The sequence below is a fragment of the Buceros rhinoceros genome, unplaced genomic scaffold, assembly GCF_000710305.1.
Source record: "Buceros rhinoceros silvestris isolate BGI_N320 unplaced genomic scaffold, ASM71030v1 scaffold26948, whole genome shotgun sequence".
Lineage (NCBI taxonomy): Eukaryota > Metazoa > Chordata > Aves > Bucerotiformes > Bucerotidae > Buceros > Buceros rhinoceros.
Window position 1 is genome coordinate 49,092 of NW_010429035.1, and position 19,770 is coordinate 68,861.

A 19,770-nucleotide genomic window follows, 5' to 3' on the forward strand; every position below is an offset into this window, starting at 1 on the left:
AGGAAGGTATGAGAGGCATCCAGTATTTTTAGCTGGATGGAGGTCAAATTTTTCTAACAGTGACAAAAGGTCAAGCGTACGCACGAGGAAAGTCATCTCTGGCTATTGGTCGAATCGCCCTTCACCACACTGCCAAGTGAAAAATTCAAACTGGGTTCCCAGTCTCGCCTGAAAAACCCTGAATGATGGGCTGCCGTGGGAACCCTCTTACTTCTGATGGCTTTATCAGATTGATTTACAGCTCAGTGCTGGCTTCAAGGCTGAGCTGACTAAACAAAGTGCACATCCTGGGCTGCTAGAGCAAAGCACACGGAAAACATTTCTGTCCCGGGGCCCACATTAGGGGCTGAACTCTGTTCCCTTGCACAAGACTCGTGTAACTTCAGACCAGCGTTTCTTAATCGAGAACGATAAAGGCGATGCTACAATGTGCCTTTGCACAAGCCCAACCCACTCTTCCAGAAAGTGGGCAAGAAATGAGTACTGAGTGCTCTTGATTGCTAATAGCCCTTTCACTATGAATCTGAGCCGAAGAACCAGGTACACCCAGTCTTCAGTCAGACGCTGGTCTACAATTGACAGCGCCTGAAGCTTTGCTCTTTTGCCAAATGCTTTAAGGTCCAAGTTATGACCAGACAACTTTCTCTAACAATAATCAATCTCAATCTTTCCTACTCCGCTCTTTTGTTATATACCTGATTGTCTTCTACATTAGAGTCTGTAGAAGGGCAGCATTTAAAGTCTTTTAGAAAGTAAGAATCACAGGAAAATGAAACAAGATACCTCTATTTTGACCATGCCTGAACCAATATACAAAATGTCAATAAAAGTAAAATTTATTTTTTAATATTAGCAAATTTGAAGTATATACCACATTGTGAAATTTTAGCAGCATAACAAAAACCAAGGAAAGAAACTTGATAAGTAGAAATCAAGACTGAGGGTTTTTTCATTCCAAAATAGCAGTAACCTGCTAAAATCCAAATTGCCAAAGGGCTTTTAAATTCCAACAGTGAAAACAAATTATAAAAGGAAAAGAAACACTTGCAAACCGCGTAACTCATAATCCCCCTCACAGAACACTTCACTGTTCTGCAAAACTCTTCAGGCTAAGCATAAAGCTTTTAGTAAATGTGCTGATAACCACACCCAATATTAATGTAAGATGTTTTTGTTCTTCCCAGTCCTAAGAACAAAGGAATGCACTTGCACCGCTCTCGACTCCAAGTACGTATTTGACAACTTCAGATGCAAGCTAAGGAGAGCACTAGAGACACAATCATGAGAAGTCTGGAAATTACTCTGAAAGGTCTGAAAAGTTTTATTTGTCACAGAGGGAAGGGTCTTCAGGTAGTTCAACCTTGGACCAGTTAATGGCTATTTGAATGACGATTAACGAGCAGATGTACGGAATCTGCAGAGGACATCAAGCTGGGAGAAGTTCCCAGCACGCTGCGGGGATCACGGCAAGTAGGAGAGGGGTCAAAAAGTCAACGCAAGATTTTCAACAAACTCTGTGAAATTTCAATGGAGTTAAAAAAAGCAACTAAGTGGGTGAATAGGAAGTGAGAAGCCCAATTAGCAAAGAGATTTTAGGACAGGAAGTGGGTCAACAATAGGGGTCAACGGTGTGGAGTTACAGCAAAAAGCAAATTCTTGTCCCTGTGCTGACAAGAGTAGAAGTAACTACTCTGTGCTCTCATCCCCTGTGAGGCCACCACTGGAGACCGTAAAAACCTGCTGCTGACAAAGACTACGAGAGGAGTGATGGGCTACAGCACATCACCCACTGAACGTGAAGCTGAAGGCAGGATCCCTGCCTATGTTCTAGAATCTGCAATCAGAAATCTGTTAGACTGTTAATTGAGAGACCTGCCTGAAATCATAAAAGTATATTCCTACTATTAGAGTCTACTTTGGAAACACATACAGTGTGTCAAATCCAAGGAAATACACCTGCATTTTCAGTCCTGGTTTAATTAGGATACAGACTGGCTGGAAGCTTCACAACAGTGGCATTAAGCCCTAAATCCTAAGTCACAGAGCACAATGCCCCTAACCCAAACGCGCAACATGAAACTGTATTTCTACTTGAATCCTGCATTCACATCCAATAATAATTTTAAGATTCCACCTGTAGCACCGCATCAGCAGGTAATACGAGTAATTTCTCCCAGCAAAAACAAAGATGCAAATGGTCTTAGCACACACATATAAATAAGTTCTCTAAAATTATGCCATTTCATAATATTTTGAGTCGAACGTTCACTTGCTTTTATGCACCAAACTGATACATACTTGTCTGCATTCTTTGCCACTTTTGATATTAATTTGGACGTTGATGCTACTCTCAGCAGCTTGTTACGACTGTCGTCTGAACTCTCCCAAACGCCGTGAGGTTTTTCAGCAGTCAGGGATTTCTTTATGCTAGAAGAAACAAAAGAGTATTTTAAAATGCGAAGACAAACAATCACTGGAAACTGGTATGCAACGGACAGATCAAGCAGCAGGAGACAAAAGCAGAGCTAGGTCTTCCTTCAAGCTGAAGCGTGAAACAGGAAAAAAAGATTAGTCAAAAAGTTCTAACTGGATGAATGAAAACAATTGAGCAAGACAGCTGCCAAGTGTTTTATTTGCCTTTCCATTTCCAAATGATCCTACATAAAGACTTGAACAAAACTCTGTACTTCAATTCTGTATCGCTCAAGAATTACAAAGGCAGCGAAAAAATGAGGCTACAGTATGTTAGCCTTAAAGAAAAAACTATAAAAGCAAGAAGTTAACAAAGAAAAGTGGAATTTTTTCCCTGATGAACTGTTCACCAGCTTCAGCAGGCTGATTTCTGTGGCAGAACAGTTCTATCAGGTCACAGGTTCACACGGCTGTTTGGCACGCAGCACACTCGAAACCACGTTAATTAATGGTTTTAGTCTTTTTGAAAGAAACATCTGCAAACTTCTTGCATAAGTCAAGCCAAATACTACAGATGATTAAATCCATGAGTTCTGATATAATTTTTCAGCAATCTTATTGTGGCCAATTGACACTAAAGTCACCAGTCCATTAATTTCACACACATCTTAATCATGGAGAACGCGTTCAAAAGTGATCTATCCCAAATTATTCTCCAACCAGCTAACTGTGAGTCTGCATACGTCCTGCTAAGAGTATCCTACTTCATCCCGTCAGAAATGCTTTTTGCAGGAGTCAGTCCTGAATCACAACCTCAGAAATGCCAAGCTCCTTCCGCAGCACCTCAAGAGGCTGAAAGGTCCTGCGACAAGTTAAGCAAATCGAGTGAAACCATTAGGAGACTTAACAGGGCATTTATTTTTGCCCCCCACACTGCAAAAGATTAGTAAACGAGACTTCAGACAAACACCTTTACAGGGAGATACCAGGCAGTAGAACAAGGGGCCGCAAGTTCAGCTTCAGACAACTCAGGAGTTTGTGCAAGACATGGAGACAGAGCCTTTATGGAGTGTTATCACATGCATCAGTCAAGTGAAAGTTGATATATTTATTAGAGCTGTGAATTCGAGCAATGCAAGACAACAATCTTGTGAATCACAGGAAAATTCAGAGGAACAAATCCATTTACGAGCTTGTTTCAGTCTCCTAAATGCCAAATGCCTAAGAAAATTTCACATCTTCCGAAACAATAAGGTGACAATGAACCAAAAGAAAAAAAACAGAAAAAAAATCCACGCTGAGTGATCTGCATAGTTCTGAAACTCAGAAATGATCGCCCAAATCTTAAAATCCACTTCCTTGACTTTAAAAAGCCATTTAAAAAACTCAAAAAACAAAAAACCAAACAGGTAGGGCTGAAAAAAAAAAAAAAAATCCAAACTGCAGTCACTTCATAGAACAATTTGAGAAGAAAAACGCTCGAAGGAAGAGTTGTAGCGATACCAGCATTTAACAGATGCTGCTGGGAGATGTAGTAAACGGCCGTGAGCAAAACACGCTCCATAATTCAGCAATGCCAGACAAAGCCTATGAAGCGTATTTTGAGGAGGATTAAGTCAGCGTCATAGTTAAATATTTTGAATAATGACTGATCAGAGGTAATTGCCATATCAGGGTTTTGATCACGGAGCACAAAACCCTCTTTGTATTCTTAAAAATTTACTCAAAAACTGCATTTTTGCACACATGCTCTGTTGCACTGCATGTTGAATGCATCTTCTCTAGCACAAAAAACATCACACATTTATGAACGTGATGATGAGACTGGAACTATCTCACATGACTTGTTGTCAGATATGAGCTCGGTATCATTACAAGGATTCTCTAGTTCTGTACTGTGGTACAGTGAAAACCTTTTAGCTGGAGCAGAACTCTTGCTTTCTTGAGTTTGCCTGTGTGTTTGCAGAGTCTGTGAGGAGGGCTGGGGAGAAGGTGATGCTTGAGTTTGTGGACTTTGATCATTAGACTGAGATTCCTCTTTTTTTTCTTTCTGTCCTGGAGGTTTTTCCTTCTTTTTTTCTGTACCGCTGTAAAATAAAGTATAACATAGGGGAAAAAAAAAAAAAAGAACAAGCAAATAAATTAAAAAGGTGGGAGAAAATGCCCTTTGTGAAAAGACGGGAGAAGCAAGTAACAACTTACAATATATAACCACCGAAGGAAGGCTTTGATTATTTACTCACTCTCTTCAGGTCAGCACGTTGCTAAAATAAGATTTTTCAAACGCTCTAAAAAACCAAAAGGTGAGGGAGGAACGGAAGATTATTTACTCGTTTCTACTGCACAGCTGTACTAGGTTCACTCTGACTGTAAAATGAACACAACTTTTATTTGCGCACGTCCTTCACTCGTGGGTCCTCCTGCAGCACTCAAAGCTGACACGGGTTCTCTTTGCGCTGCCACCGAAAGAGTGACACGCTGCTGCTGGTCCCAGGGCTCTCCCTGGTTGCACCCCAGCACAAAGGGAATCACCCCTGAAAATTCATCGGTGTCTTGGTCTGTAGGTGACTAACGTCAGACTGCAGCGACACTTCTTTAATACCATCGATAAACAGCAGCTAAAATTCATCTTTATCTTCATTGTGCTGTATTTAAGAGGTTAACATTTGAAACAGGTTTAAATATGTCATTAACAACCTTAAATTCATTAAGGACCTAACCACAGGTCCACTAAGTAAACAGAAAGGTTAATTAAAAAGCTCCTCTATAAATTAGCACGCTCTGCAATATACTGAATCACACGAACAGCAGGACCTGAAAGAGAAGAGCATTCTGTAGTACACACTCTAGTTTTAAGATTTTTTTTTTTTTTAAGATTAAAAAAAATTCTTCCAAGATAAATTTCTCAGTGAACAAACAAAGCAAGATAGGCTAAAAAGGAAGATTTTTCTCTCAGGTTTGCAGTAACCTTCAAAGTAAAAACCATATAGTCTCTTTCTGAAGGGGAGAATCCAGATTTCTATTGCCTCACACTAATTCTCCCGCTCCAAATCCTGCAAAATCTTAATTGCGTTTCCATTTCACTTTCCTGACAAAACAATAAAAACCAGTAGGACAATATTCAAAATCAGTGATTGAAGATGGGGCCCCAATTTTAATACATCATCCTCCACCGAGTCAAAGTCCTCAACACTTACATGAGTTTGACTTTTCTGAGTGCTTCCGAAGAAGCACTGAAGAACAGGTCAAAACATGAAAAATAATATAAAAGCCAAAACACATTCATAAGGATCACTCAGGATTTCTCCTGTAAATCATATTACCCAGTTAAAAAATGTCACTATAATTCATCAAAGTTACAGTTTCTTTACAGAAAAGCAGATGAAAACAAACTAGAAACCCTTCACATTTCTTGAGGGCATACATGTGATCCTGCAGAGCACAGCTTGAAGAATTGGGGGGTTTTGGTTAATAATTTATAGACTGAAGTCTGTAATTAACTAGAAGCATAAAAACTACTATTAGTTTTTTAATCAGAAGACTGATCTTGCATTGCTGGATGCAAAAGCAAACTGCACGATCTTTCCACAGCCTGTGTTAAGACATTCAGTATAGCAAAATAAATTCTTGGAATCTCTATTCCTGCTCCGACAGGTACACTCCCAGACCTCTGCACTCATCCTCCCATAAACACAGGATTTCTCACAACAACGTCCACTTACTAGGACAGACCCTTTTTTTAAAAAAACAGCAAAAAAAAAATCCATCTTTTAGGAAGCCATGCTTCCAATTTTCCCTCTCCCTCTACTTGGGGATTTCACATACAGTCTAGGAATAGTAAAGAGATGGGGGATTCAGGAGGGAATACACAAATGTAACAACTTCTGAACTCCAGCTTGTAAGCGTGCAGAGACTGGTCCTTCTGGTCAGAACAATGGCTCACCTGGCATCATCTTCTGCAGTGGCAAAAAAGAACTCGTCAGTGAGGTTGTGAACTGCAGCCCCTTTTCCCACAGTTTTTTTTTAATATCCCGTTTACAGTGACACACCAGCAAACCCGCAATTCCCCTCTGCATTCCTCCAGCACGCTGAGGTGAAGGCCACCTGTATCATCTAACACTGTCTCCTACTTTCTCTATTCTTGCCCAAACTCATTTAGCTCATCTGATCCACCTCCTAGAAACCACGGCTTCAGCGCGGGAATCTCGTCACTGACTTCACCGAGCTTCTCAGCTGCGGACTACCCATCTCACACCTTTGCCACCAGGTTCACTCCTTAAGCTCTCTGTTGGACCATGAGAGTCACTGGATCACTCTGGTTACTCCGAGTTGCATCATGAGGTATACCTTGGGTTACGACACCACCAGGTTGCAAGTGGGCTTCTTTTTTTTGATTGACATTTTAACGAGGACCATATTATGCAGCTATGTGGCAGTCTTGGTGCTGGGTACCTTCATGCTGAATTTATTTGGTTTGCTCCCTCCTGCGAAAATCTTTGGCTTAATTGTATTATGACTGCTGTTACGGAGCAGCTCTCCTGCTAATGCCTCCTGAACTAGGTCTTGTGCAACAACTGGAACAAAATCAAGAACAAGTATCTTTTTTTGAGGCTTTCTAAAGACTAGCTGTTCTGGGAAGCAGTCATTTAATGCATCCAAAAATTCTTGCAAAACCCCATCCTGATGAGGCATTTCTTCAGTCTACATGTGAGTAACTGAGCTCTCTTACTATCTGTCCTAATTCTGCAGATTCTCTAATTTTACTTAACAGAATGGTTCATCCTTTGGACCACAACACCTTGGCAACTACTGCGGAGGCGGTCATTCTGAAACACGAAGACTATTCTTACCAGAAGCTGTTGTTCAAAGAATGTTTAGTCCTAAGGTCCTAAGATAAAGCAGATCTTTGCGACAGTCATCTGCAGTTCAAAGTACCAACCTGTTTCCAGCTCTAGCGATAAAGCAAGTTCTGTAGAACGTTTTTTGTTCTGAAGTGTTTCAACACCTCTATCACAAGTCAGTTCCAGGCGCAAGGCTGACGTTTTCCCAACACGTACCTCGTTTCATCTCTGCCAACAGGGCACCATCTACCTGTTGTTGTTGGTACATTCCTGGGCTCTGGTTTTAGGAACAGCTGATATTTTAGCACACCCTTGTTGAAATGAGACATGCTGCTGTGCAGCTTCTGAGCCATCTCCATCACCTCAGTGTTCAAGCTGGTAAGAACAAGGATTAAACAGCCCAGGGAAGGAAACAGAAGAACTTCTCAGAGATGGTTTGGTCTACAGAGGTCAGAGCCCCAGAAATGGACAATATTAAGACTGCAGATATAGACAACTAAACTTCAACGATAACAACAGTCTGCACACAAGCAGGGCTTCTGTTACCTATGACTAGATGTATGGCTACGTATATTTAGAACATGAAAAGCTATAGGCAGGTTATGGGAGCTGCTTGGTAGCTAATGTGTAATGTGACATCCACAGATGACCATGTCAACCAGCTGCACCAGTTCAACCTCCAGCCTGAAGAAAAGCCTGGACGAGTTGGGGTGAAGCATCCCCTGACCTGCTGAGCGTCTCCTTTGGCCTCTCTCCTTTTCGACCGTGTCAAGAACATTAGAAATAGACACGTTTACCCTAACTTTAAGGAAATGAGACTGCTACTGGCTTTCACTTACGTCTCCTGCTAGGAACACTACGTGGTACTGGACAGTTTTGCTCTTGTTAAAAAACATGCAGCTACAAAGCCCGAGATGTGACATTTTCCTTCACCTTTCTTGAGCTGGTACTTTTACAGAAGGTCAGGTTTATTTTCTTCTAAATATCAAACGGAAGAGCATGTAAAAAAGACATGTGAGTGCAAAGAACTGCTGAAAAAGTGACTAAAGAGGGAACTTAAGCCTTCCTAAAACAAGCCCTGAAGAAGGGAGTACTGTATCTTCTGATGCACTTGGAAGCACCAAAACTTGCCCTGAGTAGATATTTGGGTGCCTGGGAAGAACTGCCCTCTGCACATCACGGCTTCCCTCTTTTGGCCTACCCAGGTCTCCTTTTAAAGACCTTAACTGACATGAAAGGGATACCGGCCACACCACTCTGCTCCTCTTCTGCAGTCAAGCAGCGAGCAGCCAATGAATCAAGAAGGTGATTCAGCACAAACGCAAGCGGAACACCACGGGAACCGGACTGGCTCTCATCAAAGTGCCAAGAGCCACAGGGGTGAGATTAATGGAAAAGTGTGAAGAAATACCTCCCTGCAGGGATGTCTTTTGTCCCAGTGCCTGTCACGCCAGCAGACACAGACGCACAGCGATCGCTTTCGGTTTATTGTTGAAAAGTAAACATCAGGATTCAATAAAAAGGACGATGTGCAATGCGATGCAATGGAGGAGAGCGAAGAGCAGGGCATTACCCTTGCTGTCCACATTCCAAAGGGCACTAAAGCTTTTTCTGGTTTGTTCTCATACAGTTTATATTTGCATACAGCATTTTTATTCCCTGAAGTATATCATTTCCCTGTCTTGTTGTATAGTGCACTATTTATATTCACACCAGAAGATAAACCAGCCACTGGCGTTACCAGAGTTCTCTACAGAGGCCAAGAATTTGTTCACATAATTTACCACAGTTATACATTAACTCCCATACTCAGAGAATACTCGCTCTCTGTCCTGTGGCTGTATTTGGCAGCCTGTTCTTCCCAACAAACAGGAATAGGTGCCATACAGTCACTGTCTCAGAGACCCTCAGAAGAACCGTGTTACATGAACACTTTGTTTACTGTGCGCAGCTGAAACCATGACGTGGAGGGGAAAAAAAAAAAAAAGCTATTTGGTGCTTAGCTCATTTAACTTACAAATACTCACGCAGTCTTGTTACACATTTGACAACTGGTAAGAGATATTCTTCACAACGACTACGTAGCCATATTTTGGGGTAAGATTTTCTAGATAAACATGTAAATTTTTATCTTTGGCAACTCACTGTTGTTTCACAGTTATTTTGCTATTGCCTTCTATTTACACCCCAGACAATGGAGTGACTTTTGACCTTTCATTTCCTTGGGGAAAAAAAAAAAAATTATGCAGATGAATACCAGAAGGAAAACTTTTCTATTTGTATTAGAAATACATTTGCCTGTTCTGTCCCATAGTGAGAATGCATTTTGGACTACACTACACTATCGAAATACTCTGTGTTTATGAATTCGTTTTAGAACCCTGCTGGAAGCAGCCCAACAACATGGTACATCTCCAAAGTTTATTTGTGCCTTACTAGACTTCAGGAAGCTCTGCTGAGGGTCATGCAGAAAAAAAAAAAAACCACCAAACTTTTGCTCTGCTTGTTATTAAAACCGAAAAACAAACAAGTGAGTCAGTACCATTTTGCAGCAGATGAAAGAGTTTCTTTTCTGGCAACAGAAACAGATGAGCTGTGGCTTGCTTTCCTGCTTCCTGTGCTCCCGTTAGTTATACAGGACATCGAGATAGCTTCTCGAAGGCTTGGCTGACCTAGGGGAAAAAAAACATTAAAGAGCACAAGGTTTTACAGCTGTATCCAAAGATATGTCTGAAAAACCAAAAGCTCTCAGATGGGGACCTGGTATCTGCAAGGCAGCAGCCCCAGCATTCAGGACACCCACCCAGGCTAGACATTCATGAAAGCCTTAACCTGGACAGCTGGACACAAGCGACCCGGGACAGTAAGACAGGCAAGAATATACTCTGAGAGGGGTCAGCTTCTCTAGTGCCAGCAAACACATGAGGTTTGTTGCTTCCCATTTGTTTTTTCTCAAGTTCCAAGAAGTTGCAGACAGAAACCCTCTCTGTACAGAAAGAATTAAGTTATTTAAGGGTTATGATTCTAAGTATTCAAAACCCAAGTTTTTCGGCTTGTCTTCAGCTGCTCCTTCTATCTTAAAAAGGTGTTGACCTTTGAGAATATACCCTATGGTAGAGTTATTAAGTTTCTGCTACAGTTCACAGAAGATCTGCCACATCCAGTGAACATTACAGTCATCCCTCTGGGGTTGAATCAAGACTGTGTTCGTGAAGAAGACTGTTGTCTGTCAGATGCCCACTTCACTCATCGCAGAAGTCTGAAACTATGTAGTGAATGTGGGAGGGGATTGCTGGGAAGACGGGGCGAGCAAAGGCTCTTCTTTTTACAGAGCTGAACACTAGCCTGGCAATCAGCTCCCAGACCTGCCTCAACAACAGACATCAGTGAAATACAAGGCACTGAACTCAAACCTGACATTTCACCCTTTCCCACTAATTATGTCTCTCTCCTCTTCAGTGTGCTTGCCTTATTCAGAAAGGAGGTTTGCACCCTCCTTCCCCCAAGAGCTAAACTTGTGCTTTTCCCCCTCTGAAGCATTACATGCTCTGAAAAAAAATCCCTGGGCTAATCTTGCATTAAGCATTCAAAGATCAGTGGTCACTTTTGGCCCCATCTCCGTGCCACATCCCCACTGCACAAACAGCAAAGTTGTTACTGCATTTCACGAGGTCACGATATCCAGTCGCTCCGACTTCAGCAACAAGCACGAAGGACACAAATGACAGGAAAATAACAGGTCTGTGTTCATGGCAGGCTTGGAATAGTGTGAGGTAGATAAGGCATGAGGCCACACATTGAAGATAGAAGCGAGGAGTAAAAAAGCAGTCGGGGAAAACCAACTGCTCTGTGCACTGCGCACAGACTCACACAGATCCATCATTTGAACAATAGCAGCATTTGGTCCATTTGTCACATCGCAGCTCTATCAGGCAGGCTGAGGCAAATGAATTCTTATTTTAAACAAGCACTTCACATACGAGAGATACCCGTCGAGGGAATATTAGATTTCAGAACTATTTGGATGAAGGCAGAGGAGGGCTGACCTGCACTAACCATACACTGCTTCAAACACAGCAAGCAGCATGTGACCACATCTGAAATTCCCATCAGGAAAGCCCACAGGAGCATGCAGAATACCCCAGGCAGAAGCGAGCAGAGAGGAAATCTGAAGAAAGTCAAGACACAAATACAGAAATGCTGCAAAGATCATTGTTCTCCCTAAATTCTGCATAAATCAGCTTAGTGTGATTCCTTTCAGCCAGTACTTCTTACCTGCAATATACACATTTGGAATACAGATTTTATTTTAAAAGTTAATATACTGTACCAAACCTCTAAAGCTCAAGAGATTTTTACCTCCTGGAGTAACTTAGATGCAAGAACAAAAGCACACGAACTTAAAAGCACTTTTAATACTAGAAGCCTATAAATTGCCGTCTTTTATTTTCAGTGACAAAGTAAATCATCTTCTGTGTGGAGATGCAGAGCATCGAGGCCTATGATTCACTCTTGAACTGTGTATGACCTTACCATCCCCGTCTGCTCCTCGTAACAGCTCGATGCCTCTCCAAGCAGCTCCCGCACGGCTTTCCAGAAACGTGAATCAGGAGAACTAGCAGCGGCGATTCTCAGACCGCTGGGGAGAGCATTCAGTGGGCAGTGTGAAGACAACAGTGCTATGGACAGGGTGCAGGAACTTCTTACGATGGGGAACAAACTGCTCACTTTGCTCAAGTAACGAGCAGCACACTGCTGCTTTGTTCCCTGACAACACCTAGAATAATGCCCCCTGCTAGGTATCAAAAGCGTTAGCTCCTGCTTACGTCCAAGGGCAAAACTGATTACAAATAGAACTGCACATCACTGTGTATGCTGCTCCACGCAGTGATGAATGCAGTAATAATAATAATAATAACAACAACAACAATAACAATAATAATAAAGGATCTGTAGGGCATTTTGGGGTTTATATGTTTGTCAGTGAAGGGGATGATGATGCTAGACCTGCAGAGTACATCCTCATTTCAACAAGTGGCATGTAAAATTAAGTTTGAGATGCAGGTTTCTGAATCAAAGTAAAATCTATTTTTATAAAATGACTAACAGTTACACGTAACCCAGATCTCTTGAATCATTCATGTCCTGAAAAAGTGAATGAAACATCTGGACATAGACCAAAACAACAGTATCTAAGAAAAAACTGCACTGACAGACTTCTTTTAAGTGTCAAAAATATATCAGGCTTTCTCTACACTCCAGAACAAAATCTTGTCAGTCACAGCTGAGTGTGCCAACTCAGAGGGCAATAAAATGTAGAAAACCAACAAAAACAATGAAAAAATCCCCAAACTCAACACCTCCAGGAAACAAGCCTCCTTCCAGACTCTCTGTATATTCCACATTAACTAGATATTCAAAATTGACCTTTAAAACACCTATTTTTAAAGGGAAAAAATATTAAAAATTCAATTATACATTAAGAAAATGCATTTAAATTTTAAGCCATGAGGAGGAAGGGCAAGTTCACAGCCTGGGCACATCCCAGGGAGTGGAGCAGTGAAGCCTGGCTGCTCACGGTCAGACACAGACAACCCAGATCTTCCCAGCTGGGTCAGAAGCCCAGCGAAGCCAACCCACCAGTCCCAACCACGCAGCTCCCTTCGTGACTTATAACGGGGGCATCTCTACAATCAAAAGGCATCAGAAATCAACAATGCTGTAACTTCTCCCGCTGCACGATAGCCCTCCGTAGTGGTCAAGCCGCTTTGCTTCAGAAACCTGGGAAATAACAAAGCAGTGGCACAGGAGAAGGCAAATTCCAGATCAATGGACTAAAACAATGGAGCTCTCCCAGCACTCGGACTGCACAGCTCTGCCAATACCACGTCAGACGTCACCTGCTAGCATAAACAGTCTGAAATTTTTCAGACTGAATAGCACTCAGCTTTATCTGTGAGTTTGGAACAAAAGCCAGACATAAACTGAACGTAGAATGAAAGCTAGTGGATGGTGACCAGGATTAAAGCCAAATCGTTAGAGATCAAAGTGGTAAAAAATGTCTTTTCTAGATAATGGATTCATTTCTGTTCTGATAATTTTCATAGAAGAGTACCTGTTGAGTTCAAAAGAAGCATTTCATTAACATCTGTCCAGTGTACAAGCGTGTGAATGAAAGATAAGTAGGATTAGAAAACACAGACCACAATAAACCACGAATCTATTTCCAACTCTTTATCAGCCCTGATTAGCTGACTGGGGAAAAACTGAAATCGAGCTCTAAGAGACAGTGGTAAGTTTTGAAAATGTGTGTCCTGTGATAACAGGGTAGCTTTTCTTCCCAGACATACACATCAGGTACTAGAGCTGAGGACCAGCTAGTAATTCACTTCTTCTCCCCAAAATCAAATGTTACAGTTTTTTATGATAAAACATAGTTTATGTTATTATGTTATGGAACAACAACTTGCTTAATATCTTTGTATTTGCTGCTATCTTCAGGTAATTTCAATTAAGTAGCTGTAATTCAAGTGGATTTAAAACAAAATGCTCAAATTATTACATGTTACAAAAAACCCCATTTCTTTACACTGTTGTTGGGGTTTTTCGGTTGTGGGGGGGTTTTTTGGTTTGTTTTTATTTTTGTTTTTACAATAAGGCATACCATATCTAAGCCCTTCGACAGCCTTAAGAGTATTTCACTTTCAACAAAACTTGACAAAGATTTCTGTATTTTAAATATCTTACATGCCTAGGGGTTTCAGGCAAACAAAACTGATGGCTTGAACGACAGACTTCTACTAAAGAAACATACATGTGTGCTCAACCACACTATTAGTCACCAGAGAACCCACACAGGTGAGCCGCAGAAAAACAGACTGAAATAGTTCTAAGCAAAGCAGAACATAAGATTTTATCTGTACTTCCTTCCTGAAATAAAGACATCAAAAGTTAACTAGAAATTATGACAATCCTAAACTTCTTACTTCAAGATGTTATAATAAATTCTACTAAAACAACTCACTGTAGTCACTGCTCTGTCTCTGAAGTGTCAGAGGACGTCAAATCCCTCAGCTCATGGAAGATGCTGGCAAAGCAATAGCCCAGGAGCACTAGGACTCTTTTAAAAGGGCAGAGTATTCTGAAAAACAACTGAAAAACACTCCTCTACAGTGCTCTGAACACCTTCTCCAATGAACGAGATTATTAAGCTACAGAAGTTTTTACAAAAATACTGAACTTTCTTCTTCACTTCTCTTTTCTTAAACTTGGTTTAGCTGGTTAGTGATCCTTGGTTCATTAATGCCTTCTAGAATTCAAAGTCTTTGAATAAAGAAAAATACTCCAAGAACATCAAGAATATTAAGTATAACAGAAGAAAATATTAAAGCAGGCAGAGGAGGAGATAGGAAAAAATGGGGATGAAAGGCAGAAAAATAATTTTAAAGCAGAAAGAACAGATGGCACTAAACCCAGTACCTGAAAAACCCATTAGGACCTCAAGAGTATCATTATTTGTTACGGGAGCACACAGCCCACAGACTTCAACTGCACTGTTCCCATGAGTAAAATGACACACGCAGAAGCTTGCCAGGTTAGTTTTAATATTGTGGGTAAGAGTTTATACCCTCCTCCACCATCAGCATTTTCTTACCTGCACTTGTATTTTCTGTTCCTTTAACATTTACTGATTAGACAATTTAATCATGCACCCAGTTATTAGAAACAATTTTGCACATTAAAATATGTTAAGTCTACAATCAAATCCACAAGTCTCTCTGACGCGTAATTAATACAGCTTGCTGAACACCCTGCCGTCAATTTTTGTTAACGCAAAGCAAAACGACCTGATGTTCCTGACGTGAAACCGTTGTTGAGATAAGGTAAAGTTCCATCTGAAGTGCTTTGCTCACATTAGTGCAATGGGATGGAATTTGATGCAAGATACTACTCAGGATTTTTCACATTGAAGAGACACACTATTTCACACAAGAGAAGGGAGCAGAAAAGGATGCAAAACTCTGTGGGTTCCTATTACAAAAAATAAATTAAAAAATTTTAAACTTACATTTCCAGTACAGAGCTGCTTTACGGGTCCCCAAGACCACTATTTTAAGTAAAATAAATTACTCTCAGCCTGTCTGTCTTCACGGGAGACAATGCAAACTGCCACTCACTGCTTCAATTTCACCTTGTGAGTTGAATTTGCGTATGAGTTAGTTGATATTAATTCTTGTCCAAGGAGTAGGAAATGGCAGGAAGTGGTGTAACCTGTGAGGAGCCTCCTCATTATTCCGAGCCCAGGAAAAGGACATGAATCCTTTGTTTCTCCACGGGTAACTATCAGATGCACTTCCTGGTAGACAGGCACTTCTTCAGGCAAGAGCTCACACCCCAGTGATACGATTGGTCTGAGATATTTTACTGGGGCCACTGTGTGCCACAAACTTGCCTCCACACCCAGAGCCTGAGGGGTGGACTCTACTGTTACACACATTTTGATACCCTGGAAGATTTTAATAGGTTTACCAGGCACCAGCAGTGAGCCAATCTATCTTGCTGGCAGCCGCAAGTACCAGACTGTTTTATGCTTTCCTCTTTCTTTAGTGTCCAGGTGATCTCTGCTTCTGGAACTTTTTGTGAATGTTAACAGCATCAATCATGCGTCAACAGCAGAGACATGCGGCAACAAGAGCGCAGGGCTGCCAAAAGCAATGAACTTCCCACCAAAGACATTCTTCTTACAAAGACATCTATTAAAAGAGAAATGAAAAAGAGGAAGAAAGAAAAAACGCCACAAGCACACGCAGACACTACTGTCCCCTCAAACCCTGGGGCTGCAGGGGACCCGGCCCCTCATCAAGCCCTTTCACATTTCCGATCTTCAACACTATCTTTGGCCCCGGTCATTCCTCCTTCGCGTAGCTATTCTTAGCTGTGTGCAGAGATGCAGAAGTGCTATCGTGGCCTTTTTATTTTGAAAACGTTTTCTCTCTTGAGAATGACCGTGCATTTAGAAGTGCTAAAGAGGAACACAAGCCACATGCGAACGCTCCCAGTCTGCTTTTCACTGCGCAGTAACAGGCAAGTGATGATTCTGTTGCAGTCCCTACGAGAGGTATTTCCCTCACTCCATCTCCACTTCACGCTTTACCAGGTGGCTAAAAAAAAAAAAAAAACCTCATCCTTTAGTTTCTCTCATACTGTTTGCAAATCCCCTACCCCTGTATTAAAAGCATTTTGCTTTTGAGGCAGGGCAAGACAAACTCACAGGATGACTGATAGTCCCTGAGTTAGAAATAAACATCCACCCATGCCCGTGAAAATTTTTTCACTGAAGACTGGACTAAGTTCAAAATAAGCATGAAGCAGAAATGTAGGAAAAAAGAAAATCAAAGACTACAAGAATAATGAAAAAAAATTATCTTCAGCTATAGTTGATTCAATCTGTCAGTCTAAAAATGTGATCACTAAAATAAGAACAGAATGAGCTCACCGGACATGCGAGACAAAGCAACACAAAGGATGAAGCGAACTCCTGTTGCACTAATTTGCGCTATCAGCTTCAGAATGAGAAAAATCAGTGATGGGGATTTGTCCCTTTCAGCACGATTCACAACACTTATTTTCAGCCTATGAAAAACCTCTCTTGAAAGACACTGCTGAGGCAGCAACAGTAAAAAAACGGAGATGTTTTAGAAAACTCATTTCAGCAGCAAGCAGGAAAGACCCTTCAAACTAGGTTAGATATTATCTCCTGCTCAGATTAAATCTTTTTTTTTTTGATGGCAAGATTCAAGATAGCTTTTCCAGCACCATGATTCCTCCAGTAAATTCAGTTTCTTGTATTTAATCTCAGTGTGTTGCCATACTTCAAATTAAACACATCTCTCAATATATTCAGAAATATATCCCTATCATTATTTATATCAGCATGTATTTAAGGGCTGTTGCAGAGACAAATAATTCTGTGAATCAAAGCCTCAGCATTTTTGCTGTAATGCAGAAATCCCGATTCTTGAAAGGATCATGAAGACCAAAAAAAATTTTGGAAGAATACAACTAGCTTTGCAGCAACCATGAGCTGACTAGTAAGAGCCTGTTAGGTACCGGTAAAATACTTCAAAGAAAAATTAACAATTACTTCCTTGAGTTGTTATTTTTTCTATGACAATTCAGATCTTCTGCCAATCCTACTCATTCACAAAAATAATTTCTGTCTTGACACATTTCAAGAGTTCTTTATCTACCAAATGAACTTAAAATACAGAAATCAAAAGCAGAACCTAAGGTATTGCAATTGAACTTGTTTTGAATTATGTATTAAAACATCAATGTTTAAGTTTAAAGCAGTAATAATCTCAAGCTCATTCTTCAAGTCTAACTTTAGACTTGTACAATGGCCCAGCGAACACTTTCTTTGGTGACGTCTTTATACCATCTTTATGCAGCTGATTTAACGATAAACAGTAAAGTTAATGCGTTGCCTGGTGGTATGAGGTAACTGAACACAATGGGGACAGGTCCACTGCAAATTAAATCCAGTGCCAATCAGCTGGAGCTCATTTAAGATCAATGCACTAGCTCACACACGTCCAGCTCTGCCCCGTCCCCATCTCTTTCTTCACAGCTACACGCTGCTGTCATTACTCGCTAGAGATGCAATAGCACAAAGCTGAAGATATTTAGATATTCCGCTCTCCTTGTCCCCCCAAGAAATAATTAATTTTTCATGGAACAAATTCACCTGGAGAACTTGGCGTGGCCCCAAGACCCCCAGCAAGGAGAGGGGCCCAAAGCATTTTGCAGAACACAGCAAGTTTGCTGGTTTAGTCGAAATAACTGGCTAGAGCTCTATTTACAGAGCTCGAGAAGGAAGTCTCAGTCTTGGAGAGAGCAGAGATGCCTATCGGGTGTATAAAAGCTGCATTTATAAGCAGGGATGACAACAGGCTGCCATTCAGCAAGCAAGAGAGAATGGCAGGATTCAGAGCCCAAGCCAATTAAGCATCATCACTCCCTTCCATCTGGCAAAGAGACTGCAGAAACACTTAATTAGGGAATCTGATCTCTCTGCCACATCTAAAATAATTCAAACTTCCAGCATTTTCAGCTTTTGCATTTTCAGCCTGTGTAATTCAGCCGCCTGAGCAAACACAGGCTACGATGTGTCAGTTCAGCGTTTTACTGGCGTTGGAGTAACGGGTATACTTCGAGGCTGAAATACAGGGGTTGAGCCCAGAGAACCCCGCGCTGCGTGGCTGAAGGGTTATGGCGCATCAGAACTGCGAATTATCTGAAATATGAGCTAACCTTTTATTTAATCACAGCCCTAATATATACCAGAAACATACGTAACTCTATTTCTTTCTCAATACACAGTTTAAAGTTGGAGTAAATTCAAATAACTCAATCCAAATAGTTCTCCAGAATAGAAAAGGAAATGTCCTTGGGGGAAAAAAAAAGCATGCAAAAATCAGTGCAAGCTTTTAAACAATCCTATATGTTTCAAAGTTCATATATAAACCTTATTAGCCACTAATCAAAAAAAAGATACTGCCAAGCGGCTACATGGCCATTTCTTACAAGAAACCTGCTAGTGCTTGGTTATCTCTGCAGATGGACAAAAATTAACTATATGGAGAAAGCCTCCTCATTTGGTGGCAACGTATTTTGGGTTTTTTGGTTTGGTTTTACTTTAGGAGAAAGGGAAATGTAGCCTCTAATATGCCCCTTCAGCTGAATAATTTCTAGGTGAAGTCAAAGCTGAGGCTCAGAACTGCCCGTAAGTCCCAGAACCCCTAGGGGCAGGTTAAAGACTGCAGCTGTAAAAGCATTTCACCACTTCAGTTAAAACAGGAACCTTGTAAGAAGAAGTAAGGTCCATTTTCAGGGGTGTTACGTACATTAAAATGTTAGCAAACAGCTAGATTGATAAGCATAGTTCAGAGCCGTATACTATAAAGCCACTCTTAAAAAACTAACCCCTCCAGCTTACAATAGCCCTGCTTTTCCAAACGAGACAGAAAAGGGGTGATCACGGAGAACATTCTAGCTGGTAACAGTCAGACTCTACAAAAGAATTTACCAAACATCGGCGTACCTTTACTTGGTGCTGATTTTCTCACAGAAGCTACATGGTCTTCAGAGATAGCGAGACGCCTTAGCACATCAGCCAGCGCTGCTTTCAGCACAGTGATTTCATCTTCTTGTTGCTGCACTCTCAGCTCCAGGGCTGAAAGACGGTCCTGGACATCGGACGTGCTCGCAGCTGAGATGCTGTCATCTGTACAGCAGGAAAGCAGAGTAGAAAGAGGCATTTAACGGCTTGGTTCAAAACTAGAAGGCACAGAGAGAAGCACGTATGGCACGAGTATGTTGCATCATTTTGAAATACTTTAAGACGTTCAAACACACAGGTTCAGGCAAATAAGGAATGGATATTATGTTAAACATACCAAATTAATGTTTCAAGTCAGAAACATTACTAATCGTTAGCTAAGACAGAGGCTGCAGG

The 19,770-nt window shown here is 41.2% G+C and overlaps 1 protein-coding gene across 1 annotated transcript in view; it reads right to left on the reverse strand.

Moving 5' to 3' along the window:
• The window catches only part of EML4 (echinoderm microtubule associated protein like 4), a gene marked incomplete at its 5' end in the record, with an annotated part of 67,613 nt that extends 48,074 nt beyond the window's left edge, over positions 1-19,539 (reverse strand). The window contains 4 exons of the mRNA XM_010142511.1: positions 2,299-2,427; positions 4,326-4,499; positions 9,796-9,925; positions 19,357-19,539. Of these exons, the coding sequence (XP_010140813.1) occupies positions 2,299-2,427; positions 4,326-4,499; positions 9,796-9,925; positions 19,357-19,539 (616 nt within the window). The remainder of the gene's footprint in view (positions 1-2,298; positions 2,428-4,325; positions 4,500-9,795; positions 9,926-19,356) is intronic.
• Positions 19,540-19,770: the final 231 nt, after the last annotated feature.